At 42.7% G+C, this 27,711-nt stretch overlaps 1 protein-coding gene across 3 annotated transcripts in view; it reads right to left on the bottom strand.

Annotated features, from left to right (window-relative positions):
* Positions 1-25,956, bottom strand: part of OSBPL1A (oxysterol binding protein like 1A) — a 235,739-nt gene extending 209,783 nt beyond the window's left edge. For 2 of the 3 annotated variants that reach the window (XM_032293167.1, XM_032293168.1), the window contains exons 1-2: positions 25,735-25,867; positions 414-536 (exon numbers count right to left, since the gene is read on the bottom strand). In XM_032293167.1, coding sequence (XP_032149058.1) covers positions 414-534 — 121 coding nt within the window. In that variant the 5' untranslated portion in view covers positions 535-536; positions 25,735-25,867. Of the gene's footprint in view, positions 1-413; positions 537-25,734 lie in introns of all 3 variants that reach the window. The other variant, XM_032293166.1, reaches the window with a different exon arrangement.
* Between the last annotated feature and the right edge of the window lie 1,755 nt (positions 25,957-27,711).

Here is a 27,711-nt window from a genome sequence, read left to right as displayed (position 1 = left end):
CATGACACATAGAGACTAATTATGTGATAGATCACAAAGGTTAGCATTCAATAAATGCTAAGAGTAGTGCAGACTCAGCCGGGTGTGGTGGCTCATGTCTGTAATCCCGCACTTTGGGAGTCCAAGGCGGGTGGATCACAAAGTCAGGAGATCAAGACCAGCCTGGCCAACATGGTGAAATCCCGTCTCTACTAAAAATATAAAAATTAGCCAGGTATGGTGGCGCATGCCTGTAGTCCCAGCCAATCAGGAGGCTGAGGCAGGAGAATTGCTTGAACCCCTGAGGCGGAGGCTGCAGTGAGCTGACATGGCACCACTGTACTCCAGCCCAGGCGACAGGGCGAGACTCTGTCTCAACAAAAAGAATAGTGCAGACTCATAAGGTACAGCTAAAAAATCCATTCAAAGTTTACCTTTGCAATTCATGTCAGCAATCACTTCATTCCTCGCCATGGTCTCCAATAGTTGTCTCACTTCTTCAGCGTTGCCATTTCTGGCGTGATGGAGAAGCTGTTGCTCCGCTTCTGTACTCATTTCTAGATTAAGAAAATAATAACATTGCCATTGTCTAAGAACATAATTAGCTTCTAGATAGTACCTGCTAATACAGAAAGCAGAAAGAATCCTCCTCATTTTGTAGCTGATAAAACAGACACAAGAACTGAATAAACCCGTTGCAGGGTGAGAACTTGAGCCTGAGACCCCTTGCACTTTCCCTTATTATTGAAGCAATGTACACTTGGGCAAGTCTCTTAACTTCTTAAGGCCTTAGTTTCCTTATCTGCAAAACACAACCAACCTTATGTTTGTTGTAAGATTATGTATGTGAAGGCATTCTGCCAAATATATAGTATTATGCAAATAGTTATTACATTAAAAATTAGACATAAAAAGAAAAAACAAAATTAAGGTCAAAATATGGCCATTCATATAGGAATAGTGTAAGACTAACATGTAAACTAACACACTCAAAACTGTGCAAAAAAATCATCTTGAATAGACACTATAGATAAATGCCCTGAAGTGACTATACTTAAACAAATAAATGTATTTTTTCTCTTACATTTTCTTACCAAGTCCCAAACCAAATATAGAAAATTACAACCAAATTTCAAGCATTTATGTCAAAACGGGCAAATGTGGTACAAACAGCAATTCCCTGAAGTATGTCATTTTTAATAATCATCAGATAAATAGAAATAATTCAAACACAAATGATATTTTTCTTACCCTTCGAATTAGCAAAAATAAAAAAAAGATAAGATACAATGCTGGCATGGCAGGAAATACGCATACCTGTAGACTGCTAAAATGAATATAAATGCATACAACCTTTCATACATTATAGGCGGAGAGTCAATTTCGCAACATCAAATAAATTTCAAATTGTACTCTGTCTGGGCAATTCTATTTCTAGGAATCTATGCTGCAGAAACATTTACACAAGTTTATTTTATTTTTTTATTCAAATGTTTATTTTTCCCCTCATTTTTGCTGTCATCTTACACAAGATTATTTTGAAAGCATGTTCATCAAGATTACCATTATTTGCAATAGTGGAAAAGTTAGAAACCACTCCATGTCATCAAAAGGGAACTGGTTAAATACATCTTCCAGTTAGGCTAAAAGAGATGGGCTGTTTAGGCTGGTGGCTGGATAGGTTTTGAAGGCACAGTTTCAAAACAGAGCAGAGTAAACAGCTGGACTCCAGTCCTCTTCCCCTAATCAGCATTTCTAATGCTGGCAAGCCAGGCTTTACCCTCTATAAGACTTACCTAGTTACATTCCCTACAGTGCAAGAGAGACACTGGGAGCTCCCGGCAAGTGGCCAAGCCAGGCAAACCTCACAATGACGTCAGCAGTCAACAGGGCCCACCCACTCTCTCAGTTTTCAATCAGCTTTCTAGCTCCCCATGCTTCAACATGAAAGCCAAAGACCAAAACCAAACAGGGAAAAAACGAAACCTGGAGAGAAAAAGGGATCAAAGAAAAGGTTACAGAATAACTAAGCCTCAGATAATAAAAGACGTTTTGTCCTGTAACAAAAACAAGAAGCTAGTCTAAAAAAAAAAAAAAAATAAAGCTTGAGAAAAAGAACTTTGGAAATACAAAATAAGAGCAAAAATTAAAACTTCAATAAAAGAGTTGAAAAATAAGTTGAGAATCTCTCCTAGAAAAGAAAACTGTTAATAAAACAGGAGATAAAATATGAATGTTGGCCAGGCACAGTGGCTCATGGGTGCAATTCCAGCACTTTGGGAGGCTGAGGCAGGTGGACCACTTAGGCCCAGGAGTTCAAAACCAGCCTAGACAATATGGTAAAACACCATCTCTATTAAAAATACAAAAATTAGATGGGCCTGGTGGTGCGTACCTGTAACCCCAGCTACTTGGGAGGCTGACGCAGGAGAATCGCTTGAACCCGGGAGGTGGAGGTTGCAGCGAGCCGAGATCGTGCCACTGTACTCCAGCCTGGGTGATGGAGCAAGACTTGATCTCAAAAAAAAAAAATGTTAAGAGAATTGGTCCAGGAGGTCAAACATTGAAACAGAAGTTCTAGAAAAAGAAAACAGAGGCAGAGAAAATTTCTATGGCAGGCTGAGGCAGTAGCAACACTTGAGGCCAGGAGTTTGAGACCAGCCTGTCCAATATGGTGAAACCCCGTCTTTACTAAAAATAGAAAAAAAAAATCAGCTGGGCATGGTAGGGCAGGCCTGTAATTCCAGCTATATCGGGAGGCTGAGGCAGGAGAATCACTTGAACTCAGGAGGCGGAGGTTGCAGTGAGCCAAGATCATGCCACTGCACTCCTGCCTGGGCAACAGACTGAGCCTCGATCTCAAAAAAAAAAAAAGAATTCAAGAAAGTCTTACAGAACTGAAAGGCCTAATGAGAGCCCAACAAGTAGGGAAAATGTCTCATCTACAGACAAATGCAAACCTATGAAAGCACATCATCATGAAATTTTAGAACTTTGGTAACAAAAGATATCGGGTAATAAACAAAAGAGCAGGAATTAGAATGATTTTGACTTCTCTATCACAACATAAGCATCTAAAAGACAACAAAGCCATGCCCAAAAGGTCTGGAGGAAAATTATTTCCAACTCCCAATTCTATAACCAGCCAATCAGAAGTAGGAGTAAAATAAGGACATTTTAAAATACCCAAGTATGTAAATTTATTTCCCATGAACAATTTCTCAGGAAGCCCCAAGGGTACAGCCCACCAAAATTCAAAAACCAAGGAAGAGGAAGGTATTAGCAAAGACATTAGAAACAGAAAATTAGCAAAGGAATCCCCAGAGTGAGGGGAAACCACTGATATCCAGCTGTGGGCCTGGCCTAGCTCTTACCTATAGTTGGTTTATCTGGCCCACACGCTAAGGGTGTTCTGCTGCATGTCCAGCTGAGGGTCCCAATTCCGCCCCTCAGAAGTGTGAGCTCAGAGGCAGAAAATGAATAGTAGCCTAATCCCCCAACAAATTCCTGCCATCCAGGAGCCCACATCTGGTCCCTATTACAGCCCTACCAAGCCCCAGACTGGCTAATAACTGTTTCCCGTGCTTGCACAAAGCCTTGCTCAGTGGCTTCCCTTTGAAAGAGCTCTTATAGGCCAGGCACCGTGGCTCATGCCTGTAACCCCAACACTTCGGGAGGCCGAGGCAGGTCAAACACCTGAGGTCTGGAGTTCGAGACCAACCTGACCAACACGGTAAAACCCTGTCTCTACTAAATACAAAAAAATTAGCCAGGTGTGGTGGCGTATGCCTATAATCCAAGCTACTTGGGAGGCTGAGGCAGGAGAATCACTTGAACCTGGGAGGTGGAGGTTGCAGTGAGCCGAGATTGCACTTCACTCCAGCTTGGGCAATAAGAGCGGAACCCATCCCAAAAAAAAAAAAAAAGAAAGAAGGAAGGAAAAAGCTCTTATGAATTTTGCAGGAAGCCTAAGAAAAAATTGTTTAGCAATACTCATTAAAGCATGATAAGGAAGACTTTATTCAGGATCCCTGTGGCAGTGACAAGGACCACTGTGACAAGGTCTTGCAGTGAGAGCTGGAGCTCAACTCCAAATGCAGCAAGGACAAGGATTACAGCCAAGGAGCAGGGTCGGGGTCAGTGGGTAGAAAGTACTCAGAGGAAACATCAAGGGTGAAGGGGATTCTGGCTAAACCAAACTAACAGGGTTGTTGCTAAAGACAGGCCAGGGCGGTCAGACACCACCTGGGGGATGGTGGAGGATGCGGAACCTGATATCAAGGGTGGAGGATTCTTGCTAAAGCCAGATTTTATAAAGAAGTGCACAGAGGGACCTAGCAGAAGGTTCAGAAGTTTGATTACAGTTTGGCCAAGTAAAGAATCTCTGTCATGACTCAAAATCTTATTTTCAGAGTAAATTTCTGCAGATTTCATCTAACAGTGACTGTAATGCCCTTTCTTCAGAGAGAGATTGCCAATCAGCTTTTATATTAATGCTCTCTGCATTCATTCACCTGTTAAAATATCTAATAATTTTTCAATATTAGCAATACTTATATTCATTGTAGCATTATTTATAAAGAAAAAAAAAATCAGGACCAGGCGCAGTGGCTCATTCTTGTAATTCTAGCACTTTGGGAGGCCGAGGCGGGCAGATCACTTGAGGTCAGGAGTTCGAGACCAGCCTAGCTAACATGGCGAATAGAACAAGAAGGACAACCTGTCTCTGCTAAAAATACAAAAATTAGCTGAGTGTAGTGGCAGGCACCTGCAAAACCAGCTACTCGGCAGGCTGAAGCAGGAGAATCGCTTGAACCTGGGAGGCAGAAGTTGCAGTGAGCACAGATCGCACCACTGCACTCCAGCTTGGGTGACAGAGCGAAACACTGTCTCAAAAGAAAAAATAGGGCCGGGTGCGGTGGCTCAAGCCTGTAATCCCAGCACTTTGGGAGGCCGAGGCGGGTGGATCACGAGGTCAAGAGATCAAGACCATCCTGGTCAACATGGTGAAACCCCGTCTCTACCAAAAATACAAAAAATTAGCTGGGCATGGTGGCGCGTGCCTGTAATCCCAGCTACTCAGGAGGCTGAGGCAGGAGAATTGCCTGAACCCAGAAGGCGGAGGTTGCGGTGAGCCGAGATCGCGCCATTGCACTCCAGCCTGGGTAACATGAGTGAAACTCCGTCTCAAAAAAAAAAAAAAAAAAAAAAAGAAAAGAAAAAGAAAAAATAAAAAAAAGAATGAAAAACAATGTAAGATCCATCAATAAAGGTTCATTCACCCAATACTATGAAGCCATTAAAAATATTACAGAAGACCCAGACTTTCAACATGGTGAGGCCCTATATCTACAAAAATACAAAAAATTAGCTGGGCATGGTACCATGTGCCTGTAGTCCCAGTCATTGGAGAGGCTGAGGTAGGAGGATTATTTAAGCCCAGGAGGCTGAGGCTGCAGTGAGCCAAGATAGTGCCATTGCACTCCAGCCTGTAACAGAGACCCTGTCTCAAAAAAAGTTTTTAATAAAAACATACAAGAAGCCAGGCAAAACGGCTCAGCACTTTGGGAGGCTGAGGTGGGTGGATCTCAAGTCCAGGAGATCAAGACCAGCCTGGGCAACACGGTAAAATGCCATCTCTACAAAAATACAAAAATTAAGCAGGGCGTGGTGGCGTGTGCCTGTAATCTCCACTACTTGAGAGGCTGAGGTGGGAGGATCACTTGAGCTCAGGAAGTTGAGGTGGCAGTGAGCTGAGATCATGCTATTGCACTCCAGCCTGGGTGAGAGTGAGACCCTGTTTCAAAAAAATAATAAAAAAAAAAAAAACAAAAGAAAAAGTTTTTTAATAATTTATAAAACTAGGAAATTGCAATATATTCTTAGGGCAGGTGGTTCCTATACAGATTAAGTTCTATATATTTTCTAGCCATTGGCATAGAAACAGTGGGAAAAGATATCACATGTTAAGAGTGGTTACTCCTTGTGGTGAAATTATGAATGGTTTTAAACGTCTTCTTTGGTTAGTCATATTTTCCAAATCTCCTACATTATAAAAGCATTTCTTTATAACTGGAAAATGTAAGTTATTAAAGGCAAAACTAAAAAAGCTTCATCTCTAATTGTCTTCAATAATTTGCATTACACAATGAGTGATGGTCTAGACTTGTTGGCATATTACACAAAAAGGCTTAACATTCTTTTCATGTCTTTAAAGAATGAATCAAAGAATGTTTGAAGCATCTTCAAAACATACAAGAAGTTTTTTAACAACATTTTCCTTGGGTTCTTACTACATTTGGCTTACAAGAAAAGATTTTTAAAAATTCTCAAGTTCTGGCCGGGCGCGGTGGCTCACGCCTGTAATCCCAGCACTTCGGGAGGCCGAGGCGAGTGGATCACGAGGTCAAGAGATCAAGACCATCCTGGTCAACATGGTGAAACCCTGTCTCTACTAAAAATACAAAAAATTAGCTGGGCATGGTGGTGCGTGCCTGTAATCCCAGCTACTCAGGAGGCTGAGGCAGGAGAATTGCCTGAACCCAGGAGGCGGAGGTTGCGGTGAGCCGAGATCGCGCGATTGCACTCCAGCCTGGGTAACATGAGTGAAACTCCATCTCAAAAAAAAAAAATTCTCAAGTTCTGTACAGTAAATATGAAAAGGATAAAAACAAATCATTGGGCTGGGCGCAGTGGCTCACGCCTGTAATCCTAACACTTTGGGAGGCCAAGGTGGGTGGATCGCGAGGTCAAGAGAGAAAGACCATCCTGGCCAACATGGTGAGACCCATCTCTACTAAAAATACAAAAATTAGCTGGGCGTGGTGGCACGAGCCTGTAGTCCCAGTTACTCACAAGGCTGAGCCAAGAGAATCATTTAAACCTGGGAGGCGGAGGTTGCAGTGAGCTGAGACTGCACCACTGCATTCCAACCTGGCAACAGAGACAGACCCCATCTCAAAAAATAAATAAATCTATTATCTATGTAAACAGTCCATTACAATATATTAACCACAATAGTTACTCATAAACGCTGGGATTGAAACTAAAATGGATTCAACCAATGTTTCCTGAGTAACTACTGATGAATAGGGCTGTTATAGACACTGGAGGTACGATGATGGGCACTGGAGGTATGATGATTGCCCTATTCTGGAGGGTCCCTGCCAACAATCACGCAAACAATCATCACAACAACATGTGTCGAGTACAGCAATGTACAAGGAACAGTGGCTGCACAGAGGAGAAAGGGAGTAGTCGGCTCTTTGCCGACATTAGTGATTAGATACAGAGAAAGTAAAATTTAAACAGGTACTTGAATAAGAAGTTCACCAAGATCACAGGGTTCAACAAAGTTTGTTGGACACTAGATAATAGGGAGATTAACCAAGATATGGAATAGAAAATAAACAACTTGGGTGAAGATGTGACTCTATTTGGTTGTGGTGAGTTTGAGATTTCCATGGGAAACAGAAATGAAGATGTTCAACAAGAAACTACAGGCTGGACACAGTGTCTCACACCTGTAATCCCAGCAGTTTAGGAGGCTGAGGTGGGCAGATCACTGGAGGTCAGGAGTTCGAGATCAGCCTGGCCAACATGTTGAAATCCCATCTCTACTAAAAATACAAAAATTAGCCAGGCATGGTGGCACATGCCTGTAATCCCAGCTACTTTGGAGGCTGTGGCACAAGAATCACTTGAACCCAGGAGGCGGAGGTTGCAGTGAGCTGAGATCATGCCACTGCACTCCAGCCTGGGTGAGAGAGTGAGACCCTGTCACAAAAAAAAAATGAAATAAAAACAAAGCCGGGCCCAGTGGCTCACGCCTGTAATCCCAGCACTTTGGGAGGCCAAGATGGGTGGATCACATGAGGTCAGGATTTTGAGGCCAGCCTGGCCAACACGGTGAAACCCCATCTGTCCTAAAAATACAAAAAGTAGCCGGGCGTGGTGGCAGGTCCCTGTAATCCCAGCTACTTGGGAGTCTGAGGCAGGAGAATCCCTTAAACTTGGGAGGCAGAGGTTGCAGTGAGCCAAGAACGCACCATTGCACTCCAGCCTAGGCAACAAGAGGGATAACTTCGTCTTAGGGAGAAAAAAAAAAAACCCGGCTAATTAATAGCAGTTTACAAGAAGAAAGCAGTTGTAGGTTGCAATTTAAATAGCACCTGTAGTACCATCTACTCAGGAGGCTGAGGCAGGAAGACCGCTTGAGCCCAGGAGTTCGAGGCTGCTGTGAGCTCTAATCGCACCACTGTATTCCAGCCTGGGTAAGACAAGGAGATTCTGTCTCTAGAAATAAATAAATAATTTAAATAGTGGGAGTTATCAGCATATAAATGGTCATGAAAATCAGGAATAAATGAGACCCCTCACTGGGAGAAAAGCAACACTTATTCAAGGGGAAGGAGGCCAAGGAAGAGAAGCTGGCAAAAAATGACCAAGGGTGGAGAGGGGGCACAGAAGAGGGTGGCAGCGACTGGAACCCAGGGAGGAATGTGTTTTGGGAGATGGGATGGGTACAGAAGGCCAAAGAAAGGGTAAGAAAGACAAGGCCTGAAAACACCATCTGCTTTGGCAAATAGAGGAAGGCCACTGATGAACTCCAAGAGTATCTCCAGTGAAAATGCGACAAGCAAAAACACTATTGGTAAATAGAGGAGTGAATGGCGGATAAAAAGGAGACTGCACCAGACTCCGTTAAAGCAACTTCCTCGTGAAGAGAAGGTCACAGCTTCACTTTTAGGATATTAGACACCTGGGCATGTTTAAAGGCTGTGGGGCAAGAGCCAGGGAAGAGGTAAACCTTGGCATACAGGAGAAAGGAGGAATAGGGATGGAGTGAGACCCTAGGGGAGCCTGAGCAGGGAAAAGAGAAGCCCAAGGAAAGGACAGCCCTGAAGACAAGGAAGACTGCACCAAGGCTGGTGGGCAGAAAAGACAGTAGAGATCATGATGAGGACGTTTAAGGAGCTGGGAACCAGGGGAGAGCTCCTATCTGATGACTGCCAATTTCAAGAATAAGAAAAGGGACAGATTTGTAGGTACCTGAGGAGGAGGGAGGACTCTTCCTGTAAGACAGGATATAGAAGATTAAAAAAAAACCGGTCATGGGGTCAATAAAATCATACAGATTGTTTTATCATTTTTAAAAAAGAGAAAGGAGTAATTCCTAGGAGTCCAAGATGGCTGAATAGGAACAGCTCTGGAGCACAATTCCCAGCAAGAGCAAAGCAGAAGGCAAGTGATCTTTGTATTTCCAACCGAGGTACCAGGTTTATCTCAATCAGACTGGTTGGACAGTGGGTGTAGCCCAAAGAGGGCAAACCAAGGTAGAGTGGGGTGCTGCCTCACCCAGGAAGTGCAACTAGCCAGAGGACCCCCCTCCCACCCAACAGAGGACACTAGGGACTTTTCCAGCCACTCTGGCACACCAGTTCAGATCCTGAGCTTCCCCTATGGTCTTTACAACCCACAGACCAGGAGACTTCTGTTGGGCCAATAAAAGCCAAGGATTTTCAGCACAGATCTGAGCCACCATTTCAGCTGCCACCACGGTTTTCGGCACAAACCTGGGTGGCCGTTTTGGCTGGTGCCTGGAACACCTGCGAAACAGAGCCTCCCACTCCCTTGAAATAAGGAGAGCTGAAGGTGGGGAGCCAAATGATCTGGCCCAGCGGCTTCCACCCTCACAAAGACCAGCAAACTGAAACCTCTGGCTTGAGAGTTTCCCAGCCAGCACAGCAGCTTGAACTCAACCCGGGAGGTCGAGCCCAGTGGGGAGTGGGGAGAAGGGTGACCGCCATTGCTGAGGCAGTTCTAACTTTGCCTGTGTAAACAAAAGCTAGAGGAAGTTTACACGGAGCCCTAGGCAGCTCAGCAGCGCCTCTACAGGTAGACTGTGACTAGACTCCCTCCTTGCTGGGCAGGGCATCTCTGAAAAAAGGCAGCAGCACATCAGAGACTTATAAATAAAACCCAACCTTCCCAGACAGAGCACCTGGGAAAGGGGGCAGTTGTGAGTTCAGCTGCCGCAGACTTAAACGTCCCTGCCCAGCAGCCCTAAAGGGAGCAACAGAGCTCTCAGCACACCACTTGGGATCTGATAAGGTACAGATTGCCTCCTCAAGCGGCTCCCTGGCCCCCATATATCCAAAAAGAAACCTCATACAGGAGAGCTCTGGCTGACATCCGGCAGGTACCCTTCTGGGATGAAACTACCAGAGGAAAGAACAGGCAGCAATCCCTGCTGTTCTGCAAACCCTGTGGATGATTCACAGGCAAGCAGGGTCTGGAGCAAACCTCCAGCAGTCCTGCAGCAGAGGGGTCTGTTAGAAGGAAAACTAAAAAACAGAAAGAAATAGCTTCAACATCAACAGAAAGGACATCCACTCAGAGACCCCATCCAAAAGTCACCAACTTCAAAGACCAAAGGTAGACAAAGATGGGAAGAAACCAGCGCAAAAAGGATGCAATCACCAAAAACCAAAACACCTCACCTCTCCTGCAAGGGATCACAACTCCTCAGCAAGGGATCAAAACTGTATGGAGAACGAGTTTGTTGAATTGACAGAAGCAGGCTTCAGAAGGTGGGGAATAACAAACTTCTCTGAGCTAAAGGAACATGTTCTAACCCAACGCAAGAAACTAAGAACCTTGAAAAAGAGTTAGACGAAATGCTAACTAGAATAACCAGCTTAGAGAAAAACATAAATGACTTAATGGAGCTGAAAAACACAGCATGAGAACTTCACAAAGCATACACAAGTTTCAATAGCTGAATTCATCAAGCAGAAGAAAGACTATCAAAGATTGAAGATCAACTTAATGAAAAAAAATGAGAAGGCAAGAATACAGAGTGAAAAGAAATAAACAGAGCCTTCAAGAAATATAGGATTATGTGAAAAGACCTAATCTACATTTGATCGGTGTACCTGAATGTGACAGAGAGAATGAATCCAAGCTGGAAAAAACTCTTCAGGATATTATCCAGGAAAACTTCCCCAACCTAGCAAGGCAGGCCAATATTCAAGTCCAGGAAATGCAGAGAACACCACAAAGATATTCCTCAAGAAGAGCAACCCCAAGGCATATAATCATCAGATTCACCAGGGTTGAAATGAAGGAAAAAATGCTAGCGGTAGCCAGAGAGAAAGGTCAGGTTACCCGCAAAGGGAAGCCCATCAGTCTCACAGCAGATCTCTTAGCAGAAACCCTACAAGCCAGAAGAGAATGGGGGCCAATATTCAACATCTTTAAAGAAAAGAACTTTCAACCTAGAATTTCATAACCAGCCAAACTAAGCTTCATAAGTGAAGGGAAAATAAAATCTTTTACAGACAAGCAATTGTTGAGAGATTGAATCACCACCAGGCCTGCCTTACAAGAGCTCCTGAAGGAAGCACTAAACATGGAAAGGAACAACCAGTACCAGCCACTGCAAAAACATACCAAATGGTAAAGACCATCGACACAATGAAGAAACTGCGTAAACTGAAGGGCAAAACAACCAGCTAGTATCAAAATGGCAGGATCAAATTCACACATAACAATATTAACCTTAAATATAAATGGCCTAAATGCCCCAATCAAAAGACACAGACTGGCAAACTGCATAGAAAGTCAAGACCCATTGGTGTGCTGTATTCAGGAGACCCAACTCACATGCAAAGACACACACAGATTCAAAATAAAGGGTTGGAGGAAGATTTACCAAGCAAATGGAGAGCAAAAAAAAAAAGCAGGCATTGCAATCCTAGTCTCTGACAAAATGGACTATAAACTAATGAAGATCAAAAGAGACAAAGAAGGGCATTACATATTGGTAAAAGGATCAATGCAACAAGAAGAGCTAACTATCCTAAATGTATACGCACCCAATATAGGAGCACCCAGATACATAAAGCAAATTCTTAAAAACCTACAAAGAGACTTAGACTCCTAAACAATAGTGGGAGACTTTAACACTCCACTGTCAATATCAGACAGGTCAATGAGACAGAAAATTAACAAGGATATCCAGGACTTGAATGCAGATCTGGACAAGCAGACCTAACAGACATCTACAGAACTCTCCACCCCAAAACCACAGAATATACATTCTTCTCAGCACCACATCGCACTTACTCTAAAATTGACTACATAATTGAAAGTAAATCACTCCTCAGCAAATGGAAAAGAATGGAAATCGTAACAAATAGTCTCTCAGACCACAGTGCAATGAAATTAGAACTCAGGATTAAGAAACTCACTCAAAACCACACAACTACATGGAAACTGAACAACTGGCTTTTGAATGTTGACTGGATAAATAACGAAATGAAGACAGAAATAAAGATGTTCTTCGAAACCAATGAGAATGAAGACACAACATACCAGAATCTCTGGGACACATTTAAAGCAGTGTCTAGAGGGAAATTTATAGCACTGAATTCCCACATGAGAAGCGAGAAAAGATCTAAAATCAACACCCTATTGTCACAGTTAAAAAAAACTAGAGGAGCAAGATCAAACAAATTCAAAAGCTAGCAGAAGATAAGAAATAACTAAGATCAGAGCAGAGCTGAGGGAGATAGACACACAAAAAACCCTTTGAAAAAAACCAATAAATCCAGGAGCTGGTTTTTTTTTTTTTAAAAAAAAGACCAGCAAAATAGATAGACCACTAGCCAGACTAATAAAAAAGAAAAGAGATCACGCCTGTAATCCCAGCACTTTGGGAGGCCGAGGCGGGTGGATCACGAGGTCAAGAGATCGAGACCATCCTGGTCAACATGGTGAAACCCTGTCCCTACTAAAAACTACAAAAAATTAGCTGGGCATGGTGGCGCATGCCTATAATCCCAGCTACTCAGGAGGCTGAGGCAGGAGAATTGCCTGAACCCAGGAGGCGGAGGTTGCGGTGAGCCGAGATCGCGCCATTGCACTCCAGCCTGGGTAACAAGAGCGAAACTCCATTTCAAAAAAAAAAAAAAAAAGAAAAGAAAAGAAAAGAGAAAAATCGAATAGATGCGATAAAAAATGATAAAGGAGATATCACCACTGATTCCACAGAAATACAAAATACCATCAGAGATTACTACAAACAACTCTATGCAGATAAACCAGTAAATCTAGAAGAAATGTATAAATTCCTGGACACTTACACCCTCCCAAGATTAAACCAGGAAGAAGTCGAATCCCTGAATAGATCAATAACAAGGTCTGAAATTGTGGCAGCAATTAATAGCCTATCAACCAAAAAAAGTTCAGGTCCAGACAGGTTCACAGCCAAATTCTACCAGACACACAAAGAGGAGCTGGTACCATTCCTTCTGAAACTATTCCAAACAATACAAAAAGGTGGAATCCTCCCTAACTCATGTTTAGACCAACATCATCCTGGTATCAAAACCTGGCAGAGACTCAATTAAAAAAGAAAATTTCATGCCAATATCGATGATGAACATCGATGCAAAAATCTTCAATAAAATGCTAACAAACCAAATGCAACAGCACATCAAAAAGTTTATCCATCACGATCAAGTAGGCTTCATCCCAGGGATGCAAGGCTGGTTCAACATACACAAATCTATAAACATAAGCCATCACATAAACAGAATGAAAGACGAAAACCACATGATTATCTCAATTGATGCAGAAAAGGCCTTTGACAAAATTCAACAGCCCTTTATGCTAAAAACCCTCAGTAAGCTAGGTATTGATGGAACATATCTCAAAATAATAAAAGCTATTTATGACAAACCAACAGCCAATGTCATACTGAATGGGCAAAAACTGGAGGCATTCCCTTTGAAATCTGGCACTAGACAAGGATGCCCTCTCTCACCACTCCTATTCAATATAGTACTGGAAGTTCTAGCCAGAGCAATCAGGCAAGAAAAAGAAATAAAGGGTATTCAAATAGGAAAGGAGGAAGTCAAATTGTCTCTATTTGCAGATGACATGATTGTATATCTAGAAGACCCCATCATCTCAGCCCAAAATCTCCTGAAACTGATAAGCAATTTCAGCAAAGTCTCAGGATACAAAATCAATGTACAAAAATCACGAGCATTCCTATACACCAATAACAGACTTAAAGAGAGCCAAATCAAGAATGAAATGCCATTCACAATTGCTACAAAGAGAATAAAATACCTAGGAATACAACTAACAAGGAAAGGAAAGGACCTCTTCAAGGAGAACTACAAACCACTACTCATGGAAATAAGAGGACACAAACAGATGGAAAAACATTCCATGCTCATGGTTAGGAAGAAACAGTATCGTGAAAATGGCCATACTACCCAAAGTAATTTATAGATTCAATGCTATCCCCATCAAGCTACCATCGATCTTCCTCACAGAACTGGAAAAAAACACCTTAAATTTCATATGGAACCAAAAAACAGCCCCCATAGCCAAGACAATCCTAAGCAAAAAGAACAAACCTGGACATATCACACTACCTGACTTGAAACTATACTACAAGGCTACAGTAATCAAAACAACATGGTACTAGTACCAAAAGAGAGATATAGACTAATGGAACAGAATAGAGGCCTTGGAAGTAATGCCACACATCCACAACCATCTGATCTTTGACAAACCTGACAAAAACAAGCAATGGGGAAAGGATTCCCTGTTTAATAAATGGTGTTTGGAAAACTGGCTAGCCATATGCAGAAAGCTGAAACTGGATCCCTTCATGACACCTTACACTAAAATTAACTCCACATGGATTAAAGATTTAAACATAAGACCATAAAAACCCTAGAAGAAAACCTAAGCAATACCATTCAGGACACAGGCATAGGCAAGGACTTCATGACTAAAACGCCTAAAGCAATGGCAACAAAAGCCAAAATAGACAAATGAGATCTAATTAAACTTAAGAACTTCTGCACAGCAAAAGAAACATTAGAGTGAACCAGCAACCAACAGAATGGGAAAAAAATTTTGCAAGCTACCCATCTGACAAAGAGCCGATATCCAGAATCTGCAAGGAACGAAAACAAATTTACAAGAAAAAAACAAGCAACCCCATCAAAAAGTGGGAGAAGGATATGAACAGACACTTTTCAAAAGAAGACATTTATGCGGCCAATAAACATATGAAACAATGCTCATCATCACTGGTCATTAGAGAAATGCAAATCAAAACCACACTGCGATACCATCTCACACCAGTTAGAATGTGGATCATTAAAAAATATGGAGACAACAGATGCTGGAGAGGACATGGAAAAATAGGAACACTTTTACACTGTTGGTGGAAGTGTAAATTAGTTCTCAACCATTGTGAAAAACAGCGTGGTGATTCCTCAGGGATCTGGAAGTAGAAATACCATCTGACCAACCAATCCCATCACTGGGTATATATCCAAAGGATTATAAATCATTCTGTTATAAAGACACACGCACACATATGTTCATTGCGGCACTGTTTATGATAGCAAAGACTTGGAACCAACCCAAATGTCCATCAATGATAGACTGGATCAAGAAAATGTGGCACATAAACACCATGGAATACTATGCAGTCATAAAAATGATGAGTTCATGTCCTTTGCAGGGACATGGATGAATCTGGAAACCATCATTCTCAGCAAAGTGACACAAGAACAGAAAACCAAACACTGCATATTCTTACTCATAGGTGGGCATCGAACAACGAGAACACATGGACACAGGGAGGAGAACATCACACACTGGGGTCTGTTGAGGGGTTTGAGGAGGGATGGCGAGGGGTGGGGAGATTGGGGAGGGATAACATTGGGCGAAATACCGAACGTAGGTAATGGGGGGATGGAAGCAGGAAACCACCACGGCATGTATATACCCGTGTAACAATCCTGCAAGATCTGCACATGTACACCAGAACTTAAAGTATCATAAAGGGGGGGGGGAACAGAACCCGTTAAATTTCGGCAACACAAGGAAAAATCAACAACTCATGTTACCCTGTGCCTAAAACCCATAGGCTTTTGACAGGCATTTGACTTAAAAATAATCTTAAAGCAATTTGGACATTCTCTCATGTTCGAAGCAATTTGACACTACATGCATCAAAACCAGTTAGTCTAGTTGTACAGCCCAGGCACACTCTAAAGATTTTCTGACTATGAAACTTCAGACTTAACCCAATAAGCAATACCTAGAGGATAAATTCCAAAATGCTAACAGGCATTTTCACTGCTTTTCCCTTATAATCTTTATAACTTTAGACAGGAATGGCAGGGGTGGGGAGGAGACTGCCACCTTCTCTTATCTCCTTTTAGAAATGAGTTAATAAAAATTAAGTATAGGCCAGGCACGGTGGCTCATATCTGTAATCCCAGTACTTTGGAAGGCCAAGGCAGGTGGACCGCTTGAGCCCCAGGAGTTTAGGACTAGCCTGAACAACCTGTCAAGACCCCATCTTTATAAAAAACACAAAAATTAGTCGGGCGTGGTGGCATGAGCCTGTAGTCAGCTACTCAGGAAGCTGAGATAGAAGGATCGCTTGACCCGGGGAGGTAGAGGCTACAGTGAGCCACGATTGCACCACTGCACTCCAGCCTGGGTGACAGAGTGAGATCCTATTTCAAAAAAAAAAAAAAGAATAAATGAATCAAGTATACCTCTAAAACTTATCTCTATAAACAAAGTATTTACTAACTATTAAAAGCAGAAAACAGTAAAAATATATACTTTTTGAAATATATATATATTTTCTGAAATCTATAGATTTTTGAAATCTATACATAGATGTCTCCTGCACTGCTGGAGTGCAGTGGCACAATTAGCTCACTGCAGCCTTGATCTCTCAGGCTCAGTGGGTCCTCTCAACCTAGTCTCCTGAGTAGCTGGGACAACAGGTGCATTTCACCAGGCCCAATGAATTTTTGTGCTTTTTTTGTACAGACAGGGTTTCGCCATGTTGCCCAGGCTGGTCTCGAATCTTGGGCTCAATTGATCCGCCTGCCTTGGTCTCCCAAAGTGCTAGGATTACTGGTGTGAGCCACCATGCCCCGCCCAAAAATATTTTTTATGGCAAAATATTTTCCCAGTGGCTCTAACACCCAGGCAAAATAGCACAACTCTCAGTCATTTAAAAACTGAGAAAACCTCCTATAAAGGACAGCAATACTAATTAGATCATTACAATAAAATGATCTTTATATTCCTTTCAGCTACACTACAAAAAAAGAAACTACTAATACAATGTTTCAAACAAGGAATAAAGCCATTCATCACAATTTTTTTTTTAAAAAGAGATGGAGACTCGCTTTGTTGCCCTGGCTGATCTCAAACCCCTGGGCTTAAGTGATTCTCCATCTTCACCTTCCACAGTGCTGGGATTACAGCCATGCACCACTGCACCCAGCCCACAATTTCTTTTCTCATCCAAGAATCATCCACTAAATGTGGACTGAAAGTCCACTGCTGTCTATGTAGATCTGCATATCTAGAATGCCCATGAGTATCTGAAACCTTAACCCTCAGGTGAACGTTCAGGTAGTTATCCCACCATCAGGTGTCCAACATGACAGCACCAGAAGCTGCAGTTTCCCTATCACCAGCAGGCCTGCATCACCTTCCCTAATTCTCATACCACACAAGTAGATGAATCAATACCCAATGACTTGAAGGCTTGCCACATTCTAGGCATTGTTCTAACCTCTGATGACACTAATGAATAAAACCAGGCCTCACACTAGGAGAACTTTTAAATGTTGTAAAGAAGACAAGTGTACAAATAATTTACTATCCACATTTCTGGAGAGAGGTCTGACTTGCGTTCTCCATCTCCCATATCAGCAAGAGCCTCTTGATAAGCCCTCACGGCAACCTGCCACAATACGAGTCTGAAAGTATTGGTGTGGTCATTTCTTTGGCTGTCCCTAGACTAGACTGTAAACTCGATTAGAACAAGTGCCTCATGTCTATTCCGTTTCCCTATTATACCCCTAGCAAGGTGCATAGAACACAGCAGGCAACCAAATATTAGTTAACTGGATGGATGGATAGACGGACGGACGGATGGGGACTTAGTCCTTTGAAAACAAAGCAATCAGGTCTGATAGGAAATTCTACAAGCAGTGCCTTACAAAAGGTGTATGTTTTTTTCTAATAAGCCACAGGAAATACGTTTTTAAAAATTTATACCGCCAGGCATGGTGGCTCACGCCTGCAATCCCAGCACTTCAGGAGGTTGAGGCAGGTAGATCACCTGAGGTTAGGAGTTCCAGAACCAGCATTTCAGGAGGCCAGGGAGGGCAGATCACTTGAGACCAGGAGTTTGAGACCAGCCTGGCCAACATAGTGAAACCCCATCTTTACTAAAAAATACAAAATTTAGCTGGGTGTGGTCACCCACGCCTGTAATCCCAGCTACTGGGGAGGATGAAGTACAAGAATCACTTGAACCCAAGAGGCAGAGGTTGCAGTGAGCTGAGATCGCACTGCTGCAGTCCAGACTAGGCAACAGAGTGGCTGTCTCAAACAAAACAAAAAAACTGCAGAATCAAGTTAGAAAATTCCTAGAGAAATCGAAGATAATAAAATTCAACAATAAGAGCTAATTTACCCGAGTGCCAAAAACTGAAAATATTTAACAATGTGCCCTTTTTCAGAATAAAGTTCTTAAAGGTATTAGAAAAGTTAAAATTCAGACATCCAGGCTGAATTCTACTCATACATATAACAATGTGCAATTGTGAATCTTAAAACATTAGAAAAGTATGGGGGTTCCTCAAAAAATTAAACACAAAATTACCTATGATCCAGCAATTCTACTTCTGGGTACATACCCAAAAAAACTAAAAGCAAGGAAAAACCTAAATGTCCACTGACAGATGAATGGAAAAACAAAATGTGACATATACAAGGCAATATTTATTTAGCCTTTGAAAGGAAGAATGGGCATGGTGGCTCACACCTGTGATCCCAACACTTTCGGAGGCCGAGCCAGGAAGATCACTTGAGGTCAGGAGTTCGAGACGAGCCTGGCCAACAGACCAAGACAATCCTGTCTCTATTAAAAATACAAAAATTGGCTGGACATGGTGGCATATGCCATAATCCCAGTTACTAGAGAGGCTGAGGCAGGGGAATCACTTCAACCCAGGAGGCAGAGGTGGCAGTGAGCCAAGATCACGTCACTGTACTTCAGCCTGGGCAACAGAGCGTGACTCCAACTCAAAAAAAAAACAAAAAAAAAATTCATTAAATTTTTTAAATTTCAAAACCTTAATATATGTGTTTTTCACTTCCCATGCCCTTGTTCTCCAAATTTCAGCAGATTCAGGTAACTTTTTGGCCAGGTGCAGTGGCTCATGCCTGTAATCCCAGCACTTTGGGAAGCTGAGGCAGGTGGATCACCTAAGGTCAGGAGTTCAAGACCAGCCTGGCCAACATGGTGAAACCCCATTTCTACTAAAAACACAAAAATTAGCCAGGTGTGGTGGTGCACGCCTGTAGCCCTAGCTACTGGGGAGGCTGAAGCACAAGAATCGCTTGAGCCCAGGAGGCGGAGGTTGCAGTGACTGAGATTGCGCCACCGCACTCCAGCCTGGGTGACCAAGCAAGACTCTGTCTCAAATAAATAAATAAATGGAAATTCTGACACATGCTAGAACGTGGATAAACCTGGAATACATCATGCTAAGTGAAATAAGTCACTCATAAAAGGACACAATACTGTGTGATTCCACTTATATGAGACAGCTAGAAGAGTCAAAGTCATAGAGACAAAACAGGATGGTGGTTGCCAGGGGCTAGAGAAGGGAGGAAGGATTAGGGAGTATTGTTTAATGAGAACAGAGTTTCAGTTTGGGATGGATGAAAAGGTTCTGGAGATGGACAGTGGTGACAGTGGTACTACAATGTGAATGTATGCAATGCCACTGAATCATACACTTAATAATGGCTAAAACAGGCCAGGTGTGATGGCTCATGCCTGTAATCCCACTGCTTTGGGAGGCTGAGGCAGGAGAATAGCCTGAGGCCAGGAGTTTAAGACCAGTCTGGGCAACACAGCAAGACTCCAGTCTCTACAAAAAAAAAAAAAATTAATTAGCCAAGTGTCACGGTGTGCACCTATAGACCCAGCTACTTAGGAGGCTGAAGCAGGACTACTTGAGCCCAGGAGTTCAAGGCTGCAGTGAACTATGACCATACCACTACACTCCAGCCCTGGGCAACAGAATGAAACTCTCGTTTAAAAAAACAACAACAGGCCAGGTGCAGTAGCTTACTCCTGTAATCCCAGCACTTTGGGAGGCCAAGGCAGGCAGATCACCTGAGGTCAGGAGTTCAAGACCAGCTTGACCAATGCAGAGAAACACCATCTCTACTAAAAATAACAAAAATTAGCTGGGCATGGTGGCATGCGCCTGTAATCCTAGCTACTTGGGAGGCTGAGGCAGGAGAATGGCTTGAACCTGGGAGGTGGAAGTTGCAGTGAGCCGAGACCACACCATTGCACTCCAGCCTGGGCAACAAGGGCACTCCATCTCAGAAAAAAACAAAAAAACAAAAATCAGTAAACGGCAAATTTTATGTTACGTACATGTTTTCACACACAAATCAGGAAGCATCTAAAATGTTTTGCATAATTGCCAAATAGGATTTGTACTTTTTTTCTTTTGGGACAGGGTCTGTCACCAAAGCTGGAGTGCAGGTGCACGATCTCAGCTCACTGCAACCTTCACTTCCCAGGCTCAAGTGATCCTCCCACCTCAGCCTCCCAAGTAGCTGGGACTACAGGCAAATGCCACCATGCCCAAATAATTTTTGTATTTTTTGTAGAGACAGGGTTCTGTCATGTTGCCCAAGGCTGGTCTTAAACTCCTGGACTCAAGCCATTGGTCTACCTCAGCCTCCCAAAGTGCTGGGATTACAGGCGTGAGCCACTGCATCCAGCCAGCATTTGTACTCTTAATAAAGACAAAGGGAACCTAATTATTCAAAAATTACTAAAAATATATGTTGTGATTAGTTTTTAAATTATCAGATACTGATTTTATGACTGCTGTTACATTAACATAATACTTGAAATACACTGTATGCTAGAAATTTGAATGAGAAAAATTAAATGTGTCTATGAACAAAAACATCCTATAAACTAAATCTTAAAAACATAAAAACCTGTACTGTGCTTAGCCCTGCACTCCAAAGTAGTTAGCTGCCTTCTTTATTAGACAGGGTCTCAGTCAGTTGCCCAGGGTGGAGCGCAGTAGCACAATCATGGCTCACTGCAGCCTCAAACTCCTGGACCCAAGCAATCCTCCTGCCTTGGCCTCCTAAGTAGCTGGAACCAAAGGTGCACGCCACCCTACCTGGCTAATTTTTATATCTTTTATAGAGATGAAGTCTGGCTGTGCTGCCCAGGCTGGTCTCAAACTCCTGGCCTCAAGGAATTCTCCTGCCTTGCCTCCCAAAGTGCTGAAATTAAAAGCATGAGCCACCTCACCCAGCCTGTAGTTCACTGCTGAACGGTGTGTTTCCTCCTGACATTATATTCTTTTAACACCAGCAAGGTATTAAAGATTAAAGTAACTACATAAAGACATAGCAATGGCAAAAAAAAAAAAAAAAAAAAAAAGACATCTTTGCTCTATGATTAGTTAACAATCAGTGATTTTTGTGATGCAATCATATACCTATGTGTATGTAGATATGTATACATTTTGCACACATATCCATAGATACACATATTATGTATGCAGAAAACTATGACACAAACAACTGCATTTTTTGCTTGTTTTAGAAACTGAACATTGGTAGGCAAATTCATATTTAATCTAACACTCTGACTCTAGAGCTGAAGCAACTGAAAAGCCCAAAGATAAAGTTACTTGCGAAGTGTTAACAGTAGAGTCACAGCCAGAATGTATAAGGGGGAAATAATGCTTATGTATTTTATAAAATTCGATTCAGCTGCAAAAGTTAAAGGCCACTGATTTTAATTAATGTTCCTGTAAAATCACTGAGGAATTTGAATCTGAATTACGGTTTGAGTGCCTCGTTTTAAAAACCTTTAATCATGGCTGGGCATGGTGGCTCACACCTGTAATCCCAGCAGTTTAGCACGCAGAGGTAAGCGGATCACGAGGTCGAGAAATCGAGACCATCTGGCCAACACGGTGAAACCCGGTCTCTACTAAAAATACAAAAATTAGCTGGGCATGGTGGTGCGCACCTGTAGTCCCAGCTACCTGGGAGGCTGAGGCAGGAGAATCGCTTGAACCCGGGAGGTGGAGGTTGCCCCGAGTCAAGATTGCACCACTGCACTCCAGCCTGGCGGCAGAGTGAGATTCTGTCGCCAAAAAGAAAAAAAGCTTTATTTATTAACGGAAAAGAACACCTAAAAACATGGCAATTTAAGGAAAACAGGAAAAAATTATAAAGCCTACTTTGGGAAGCACTCACCTATATTGTTTCAAGTTATAAAACAAAATTTTAATCACTTAATTTTTAATTCAGTGAAACATTTTCTCTAACTTCCTCAATAAGTCTTTGTGCCCTGATAAAAAGCATTCATCTTCTGGAGAAGAAATGATGGAGAATTGGCTATAATTGTAATATGTCATCTTACGGTTTGTAAAGCACTGAAATCATAAAATGTTTATACCAAATTATTACTTTGTATTTGATAAATTTACATTACCTTCTCTTATTCATATCCATTCCATACCCACACCGACTTGGATGCCAAACAGACACAATAAAAAAACAAATCCTGTTGCCAGGTATTTATCCATATTAGGTTGGAAATTCTAATATTTGTTAAAATCAGTAAAAATTAAGCTTCATAGTCTTGCTTATGAACGTGCTTAGAATAACTTCAGGTGCTATAATTTTAGCTGCTTTAACACTTAGGCACTAACCCCTAGATGCACCTGATTTGAATTTCAACTTGACAGATTCTGAAAACTATTAACTACTGTTTCCGAACAGGCCAGGTACCTAGAAGAAAAGAGCAGAGAAGTCTGTCTACGTATTTCGCAAATCAAGTTTAGTAATAAAAACACTAACAAGGAGGCTGACTGTTACCTTTTAATGATAAAATTCCCTAAATTTTAGAAAAGTGCATTAAAAATTTTCCCATTTTGATTATTTCACACTTGCAAATTATTTTTTAAACTGAATTAAACTCATGTATGATAATACTGACCATCATAGAAATATCTCTTTAAAGAAAAACTTTAAACACAAAGTAAAAACGTGGTTACTTTTCATTGTCACATGATAGGAAAATGTACAGCTAAAGACTGCTTTCACTATACAGTAGTTTCCTATTTGCAGGCTGATAAATAAAAGTAAAGTGAGTGACCCAGTTTATCTTCTTAGTAATAGCATTAAAGCTATTTCTTATACTAACATACCTCATACAGCCCCCTTAACACTGACAGTACCGACTCAGCATTAGTGGCGGAGGCCAGGTGAGGAAAAACATTTCTAGACACTAAGAACATCACATAAGATACTTATATGACAACACGGTCACAAATATACATACACTGTACAGAGTGCATGATGATGTCTTTTCTAAAACCTCACAAATTGCTAGTATAAGCTGGTGACTGCAGTGCTAAAACCTGTCCTCTTTCTAGGAAATTCAGGTAACTTGCTAGGTCATCAAAAAAGTTTTGACTGCCAAAGTTCAGACTCAGCTTGGAAGAACTGACAAGGTTCTGAAGGATATCAAATTTCTGACACGTATTTGGTATCATATTCTCTCTTCTCTGCTAAGTTACTCGTTTGGCTGATTTCTACTTTCTGCCTACTACTTTTCTCAGTGAATATACACAATGTATTAAAAGCTCAGCTTCCAATAATGTCAAGAGGTAAGAAACTAACACAGTTCCAAATTTAAAATATTATGATCAGATATATAGATGTATCTCTAAGTAAAACAAAGCCACAAGGAGAAAATTTGTAGTGTATTAATATTTAACAGATATTTCACCATGTTACTACTCAAAAAGGACTCGCTGTATTTTTCAACTTAATTGTTGGTTCTAAAACAGTAGCATTTCCCCTTGTTTTGAGGAAATGGTGGGGGAGGAATTTCTTTTTTTTTTTTTTTTGGGAGGGAGAATCGCTCTTGTCACCCAGGCTTGAGTGCAACGGCACAATGTCCACTCACTACAACCTCTGCCTTCTGGATTCAAACGATTCTCCGCTTCAGCCTCCTGAGTAGCTGGGATTATTGGCGCCCACCGCCACGCCCGGCTAATTTTTCTAATTTTAGAAGAGATGGAGTTTCACCATGTTGGCCAGACTTGTCTCAAACTCCTGACTTTAGGTGATCCGCCCACCTCGGCCTCCCAAAGTGCTGGGATTACAGGCGTGAGCCACCGCACCCGGCTGTGAATACTTTCATAGAAATAATATCTACTGCTCTGAATCACAAGTTGGCTAGAACAATACATGCAAAAATGAGCAGCCTCCAAAGGGGGGAATTAGCCAGCCACCCGCCATAAGTTTCTCCTGATTCGCAATGAGATATTTCGCAAGCGTCATTTTGATAAACAACCTTCACAAAATACTACACTGAGATAACAAATGTTTCAGATTAATCTACTCAATCTTTGGCAATTAACTCCTAGTTTGACTCTCTGTTGCTCATTGCTGAAGGAGAGTTACACTGCTTGGGAGTAATGAAAAAGATAATAGTTAAATTTTAAGACAGGAATGTTACTGTCAGTTTTCTCCTCTTTTCCTCCTATAAATTGTAGGCAAAGCCCACCTAGTGGTTTAGAATTAGGGAATTAAAAGGTGGATTTTGTAACTATGCTGTAATTAAGAAATCTTCACAATTGCAGCTTGGGAGAGGGGGGTGTCAGAATTTATATCTATCACACCACTGCAAAAAATTCATTTTATCAGGGTTAGACTGCAAATAGTGCTACTCCTCAAAACAAATAATGCTGAGTAAAGAGGTTAGGAGGTTCCAAACTCCAAATCCAGAATGCACCAACTGTAGGGCAAAGACTGAAGTTTTCAGGGAAGACACATCACTGATTGTAAAGCTGATTTAATTGTATTATTAACTATTCACAGACACCTAATGGCCACATTTGCAACATTCAAGCAGCCTTATTTAACAATATCACAGTGCCCACAATTCCATTTCACAATACCGTCTCCCTTAAAACGACAACTTGAACTGAAAACTAATATTAACTAAATCAGGATAACCCTATTCAATGCCTCCTGCCAATCATTAGGGCAGTGGGGAAAGTGAATTGTTAAAGTCTATTGTGCAGCTGCGCTCTCATTCAGTTTCGGAATCTCCCTTGGACATTCGTTCATGCTTGTCGAACTGACCACGCGGTACATTGAGAAACGGTCACATGAACAACGCGTGACTTCTATTGTGTATCAATCCTCCTGTTCGGAGGAAATTAAGTCACGATGGACACACAAAAGTACCGAGAAGGCACGCAGCTGAAAATCTGGTGGGCGATGCATGCAGCACCAGCATGGTTGTGGCACCCGAGTGGAAGTGCAACAAATGCCAACATCTTGTTACTTTTAATGCCCAACTTCCTGCAGCGCCGGAGCAGCCAGCGGCCTCCGGGAAGCCAAGCTCCGCTGCAGCCCTGCGTCGCCTCGCCACGACCCATCCTCAGAGACGCACGAGACGCGAGCGCCCACCCCCAACCAGGCGCGGACAGACCTCCCGAGCGCAGCCCAGCGGGAACCCATCAGCGCGGGAAGCCATCAGCGCAGGAACCGGCCTCGAACGCCAGGCGGGGACAGCCGCGAGAAACTGACCTACGCGGTCACCCGGGCTCCCAGAACTCCCAAGGCGGGGGCCACGACCGCAGGGCTTCCTGTCCGCCGCCCCACGTCGAGGAAGCGCTTGTCACCGACTCTCGCTGGCACTCCCCGAGGACGCTCGAGCCTGTAACGTCTGTCTCCCGGGTCCCGGCGCCGGGACCCCGGCGGAGAGCGAAGTAGCACCGCCCCTCCCCGCCGCCCGCCCCTGGAACGCGCACCCTCCGGGCGTGCGGGCATCCGCCCGACACGTGACCGCAGCGGGGCCACGCCCACGCCACGCCCACGCCACGCCCCTGTCCCGCCTTCCCACGCCCCCGGCCTGCTCCTGTCCCGCCTTGGCCACCGGAGCCGGTTCCAGGTTTTGCCAACTACTAGGGCGGTGCAAAGCCTTCGCGCTCCTCCCACTACACCCCTGAAGAAGAAGTGGCGGGCTCTACCCCGACACTACTAGGAGTCGCCCGTGTGAGGCAGTGGGAGACCCCCATCTCCAAGCAAATATAAGTCCTGGGTTAATATTCTGGAAGTTTGTCATTAAGCAACACATCACCCAGCTGCTCAGACTTTTTTGTTTGTTTTTGCTTTGGCCGCAATTAATTTGGGAAATTAATTGGCAGTGTAAATTAGACAATTTACAAAAAACACCTTCTTTTCCTTTCACATGTCAAAGGAAGCCCTTAAAATGCCATTAGGTGTAACCATTATAAAATAGATAAGCGTGAGACAAAGATTTACAAAATTTCCTCACCTCCTCCTCTCATCAAATAATCTTAAGGAGCTCCCCTCTTCAGATTCCATGGCATCTAGCTAGAGAAGTTAGCACAGAGTCTATAACGTGAATTACGCCGTTTTTTTGTTTTTTCGTTTTTCTTTTTTCGAGACAGGGTCTCACTCTGTCTCCCAGGCTGGAATGTAGTGGCGCGATCTCGGCTCACTGCAGCATCGACTTCCTGGGTTCAAACGATCCTCCGTCCTCAGCTGGACTACTGGAAGGTAATTCAGGGACTGGGATTACAGGCGCGCCCCTCTACACCCGGATAATTTTTGTATTTTTAGTAGAGACGGGCTCTCCCTATGTTGCCCAGGCTGGTCTTCAACTGCTGGGCTCAGACAGACCTCCTGCCTCGGCCTCCCAAAATGTTGGGATTACAGGCGTGATTCACCCCTCTCAGGCCACAACTTTGCTTTTTAAAAGCATTTCTGCATAACTAAAAAGACAGGAAATTACAAGCATACGAAAACTGATTTCTACTTTCCTGAATTTTCCAAATGTATTTAATGAACATGTTCTTTTGTAATAAAAAAGTAATAAATAGGTATGATTTTTAAAAGGACTATAGTTTTTCCATCTAGTCTAGAAGCATGTCTTTAGAACCTATCATAGGTCATTTGGTCATTGTGATATGCGTGAAACATCATATGGCAGATCTTTTGAAATGTTTTTGGAGACCACAAGCAATCCTGTTGGTGTAAAGCAGGCACTTGACTAGCACAATACTTCAACTGCAAAATATGTGATAGCTAAAGCAGTCGTATTTGTCTTGGAAAGAAGAAACCTCAGGGTGTATTGTCTAAGGATATTAAACCATCTTATTTTTTTCTTGAGACAGAGTTTTGCTCTTGTGCAGTGGCACAATCTTGGCTCACTGCAACCTCAGCCTCCCAGGTTCAAGCAATTCTCCTGCCTCAGCCTCCCAAGTAGCTGGAACTACAGGCCCATGCCACCCTGCCAGTCTAATTTTTGTATTTTTAATAGAGGCAGGGTTTCACCATGTTAGTCATTCTGGTCTCAAACTCCTGACCTCAGGTGATCCACCTGCTTTGGCCTCCCAAGATGCTAGGATTACAGGTGTGAGCCACCACGCCCAGCCTTGAGCCATCTTCATAGCCAAAATAAAACTACTGAAATAATGACTGTAACACTGACTACTGAAATAATGCCAATAATAATTGGCTACTGAAATAATTTTCCAC

The sequence above is a fragment of the Sapajus apella genome, unplaced genomic scaffold (genome assembly GCF_009761245.1).
Source record: "Sapajus apella isolate SASKATOON/1434 unplaced genomic scaffold, GSC_monkey_1.0 scaffold29, whole genome shotgun sequence".
Lineage (NCBI taxonomy): Eukaryota > Metazoa > Chordata > Mammalia > Primates > Cebidae > Sapajus > Sapajus apella.
The sequence above is the reverse complement of the archived record's forward strand: the minus strand, read 5'-3'. Positions and strand labels throughout refer to the sequence as shown.